Source organism: Diadema antillarum, unplaced genomic scaffold, assembly GCF_040938485.1.
Source record: "Diadema antillarum isolate AM-2024a unplaced genomic scaffold, OU_Dant_1.0 seq00001368_RagTag, whole genome shotgun sequence".
Lineage (NCBI taxonomy): Eukaryota > Metazoa > Echinodermata > Echinoidea > Diadematoida > Diadematidae > Diadema > Diadema antillarum.
Genome location: NW_027272130.1, coordinates 543,098 through 546,877, shown reverse-complemented (window position 1 = coordinate 546,877; position 3,780 = coordinate 543,098). Strand labels below are relative to the sequence as shown.

Here is a 3,780-nt window from a genome sequence, read left to right as displayed (position 1 = left end):
GCATAGATCTATTGTGGAATTTACGTGTATACGTAAATTGATCTACAGTTATATATGGTTAACTAAAAAATGTTTACTGTACGTTCGTTTTGCATGACAATTCAGGTATTTGCACGTGATCTGTAACATATGTAACAAGTCAAAATTACTATTGGAGTAATAGTATGACATTTCTCTAGAGAGATAATTGATACAGGATTTAATACACCATGGCAAGTGGGTCCATACCGTGTCCCAGAATGGACTGGTCCAACCCCGACCGTTCGCAAGCATTGCGAGAATTCAAACAGGTTGCTGGTTTATGGTTCGCAATTAAGAAAGTTCAAGAAGAAGAACAGCACACTTACATTATCCTGTGGTCAGGAACAGAAGGTCTTCGCATGTTCAGCACATGGAAGCTGTCTGAAGAACAACTCAAGGATTCAAAGAATATTTGGGAGGCATTTTCTGCCCAAATAGAGCCCCAGGAGAATTTTCGGATCCACAGATTAGAATTCCAGAGATACAGGCAAGGGGCAACAGAGACCGTAGATGACTTTATTCTCAGGTGCCGCACGAAAGCAGCAAAGTGCAATTTCAAGACTGATGCAACAATCGAGGAGAGGATTATTGAAGTCTTGATTGCGGGAATCAGACATCCCGAAGTACAAAAGGTACTACTCAGCAAAGACGAAACATTGAAGCTAGATGAAGCTGCAACGATTGCCAGGACACACGAGGCCAGTGACTTTCATATGAATCAACTGCACAGTCTGGATAGAGCCTCGGTGCAAGAAGTGCACAAATCAAAGCCATGTAGGAATTGTGGATTGCGACATCCACCAAAGAAATGTCCTGCATTCAAATCAAAGTGTCACAAATGTGGTAAGACAGGACACTGGAAGAAGCAATGCAGATCTTCACAGTCGAGACACAGTAAACAGGACAGAGCACACACAGGTAGCTCTCACAAAGGAGGTTTAAGGGGACGCAGTAGAAGCCGTAGCCCAGCCTCAACAAGGGATCTCCATCCTATTGCAAGCCAAGATGATCTTGAGAGAGGGTTTGAGGAAATGACATTTGAATCTATCACAGGCGGCAATGTGCATGTTGACAGTGTTCCGGTGGAACGTGATGAGATTTTTGCCACTCTAAACATTCATTTGAAGGACACTCCAGGAAATCATACCCTGAAAGTGAAGGTGGACACAGGAGCACAGGGGAATGTGCTACCACTTTGTCATTTCAGGCAGGTTTTTCCCAAGCTTCTTGATGACAAAGGATACCCTCTAGAATATGCTGTCGGACAGCAGCACGTCAAGTTGTTTGCCTACAACGAGACAGTAATACCTCAGTATGGTTGTGTCGATCTTCCCTGCAGGTACCAAGATGGAAAGTGGTTCCGCAATAGTTTCTTCATTGTGGACACAAGAGGACCTGCTATCCTCGGACTGCAGAGTTCAGTCAAGATGCATCCAGTCCAGGTGAACTGCGAGTTGCATCAGAAAATTGACAACTTGATTCAATACAAAGATGATCTGATGAAGCAATATCCACATCGATTTGATGGCATTGGACGTTTCCCAGGTGAATACCATATCACTCTAGAAGAAAACGCTGAGCCTGTTGTTCATCCTCCAAGAAAGTTTCCCATCCACCTTCAAGAGGAACTGAAAGAAGAATTGGACAGGATGGAAAAGATCGAGGTCATAGAAAAGGTGACCAAGCCTACCGATTGGGTCTCATCACTTGCTTTTAGCCGAAAAAGCAATGGAAAACTACGAGTGTGCCTTGACCCAAAGGACCTCAACAAGGTGTGTAAAAGCACATATCACAAGACTCCAACACTTACCAACAATTACCCACCAGTTACATGGAGCTGAGCTGTTTTCGAAGCTCGATGCCAGACATGGTTATTGGAGCATCGCGCTTGACGAGGAATCAAGTTACCTGACGACATTCAATTCTCCTTTTGGTAGGTATAGGATCAAGCGTCTGCCATTCGGAATCAAAGTGGCTCAAGACAAATTCCAGGAGAAGATGGATCAGATCCTTGAGCAGTGTCCAGGTACTATCGGCATCGCTGATGACATAGTTGTCTTTGGGAAGAATGAGGCAGAACATGACAAAGCCCTCCACAACCTCATGACTGTTGGACGGAAGTATGGACTTGTCTTCAACGCAGACAAATGTGATATAAAGATATCACAGGTGAAGTTCTTCGGTTGTCTCTATGAAAAAGAGGGTGTACACCCAGGTCCTGCAAAGATTGCAGACATCACCAACCTTCCTACACCTAGTTGCTTGAAAGAGTTACAGCAGTTCCTTGGGATGGTGCAGTACATGTCTCCCTTCATCCCAAATCTCGCAGAAAATGCTGAGAACCTACGAGCGTTCACTAGGAAGGACAGTGAGTGGCAATGGACGCCATCACACCAGAAGTCGTTCGAGCACATGAAGTCTCTAGTGTCATCCATGTGTACTTTGGCGTACTTTGACCCCTCGAAGCACACTACAATACAAGTAGATGCCTCCACCAGAGGACTTGGAGCCGCTTTACTCCAGGAGGGGAAACCAGTTGCTTTCGCAAGCAAAGCATTGACAGAGACCGAGAGTCGATACGGAAATATTGAGGGAGAAATGTTAGCAGTTGTGTTTGGTTGCACAAGGTTCCACACATACGTGTACGGATCACGATTCACAGTGGAATCTGATCACAAGCCATTGGAAAGTATCCATAGGAAGAATCTGGCCAACACTCCACCTAGACTGCAACGACTGCAACCGTACGACTTTGAGGTCGTGTACAAACCAGGACCACAAGTTGCCTTGGCAGATGGTTTGTCTAGGATCAATCCAGAGAAACAACCAACCATGGAACTCGACGATCCAATCCATGCAATCTATGTGTCTCCCATTAAGCTAAGACAGCTACAATAAGAGACAGACAGATGGAGTAACCTCAGAACACTGAATGAAGTCATCCACACAGGTTGGCCTGAAGATGTGAAGAAAGTCCCCAAAGAGGTGCGTCACTACTGGTCGTGTCGGGACTCCTTGACAGTCAAGGATGGTCTCATTATGAAGGGGGAAAGAATCTTTATACCCAAGCCTATGCAGCAGGAAGTTTTGCAGAAACTTCATGCAGGCCACCAAGGAACGACAAAGACACAGCTCAGAGCAAAGACATGTGTCTACTGGGATGGACTATCGAAGGACATTGACAATATGGTGAGGTCTTGCAGAGCATGCAACGAGCTACAGAATGCTCAACAGAAAGAACCACTCCTTCAACACGATGTTCCCAGACATCCTTGGGAAACAGTTGGAACGGACCTATTCCACTTTGACGGTGATGAGTATCTCATAGTGACAGACTATTGGTCGAAGTGTCCTATCGTCCGGAAGATCAGTGGTAGCTGCAATAGCTCGAAAATTGTTCAGATCACAAAGAACATTTTCAGCGAGCTAGACATTCCTATGAGAATTGTCAGTGACAATGGACCCCAATTCTCCGGCAGAGAATACAAGCAGTTCACAGACACTGGGGAAATTGAAACTGTCTGGAGGTGACTCTCATCTTGCCTCTCATCTTGTCATCTTACAGGGGAGGACATTTCGGAGTGACCTACCCGTAAAGATGAGCAACTCATCGTACCATCATGAGGTCAGCGAGAAACTTCGAAATCGACAAGAGAAACAGAAACGAGACTTTGACTCCAAAGGTGTTCGAGAATTACCACCACTCTCTGTGGGCCAGAAGGTCACAATGCTTGATCATGGATCTGGAACATGGAATCC

At 45.3% G+C, this 3,780-nt stretch overlaps 1 protein-coding gene across 1 annotated transcript; it reads left to right on the top strand.

Annotated features, from left to right (window-relative positions):
* Positions 1 to 209: 209 nt before the first annotated feature.
* On the top strand, positions 210 to 2,919 carry LOC139708711 (uncharacterized). The gene is made up of 2 exons (XM_071620645.1): positions 210 to 1,793; positions 1,849 to 2,919. The coding sequence occupies exons 1-2, from the start codon at positions 210 to 212 to the stop codon at positions 2,917 to 2,919; spliced, it is 2,655 nt and encodes an 884-aa protein (XP_071476746.1).
* Positions 2,920 to 3,780: the final 861 nt, after the last annotated feature.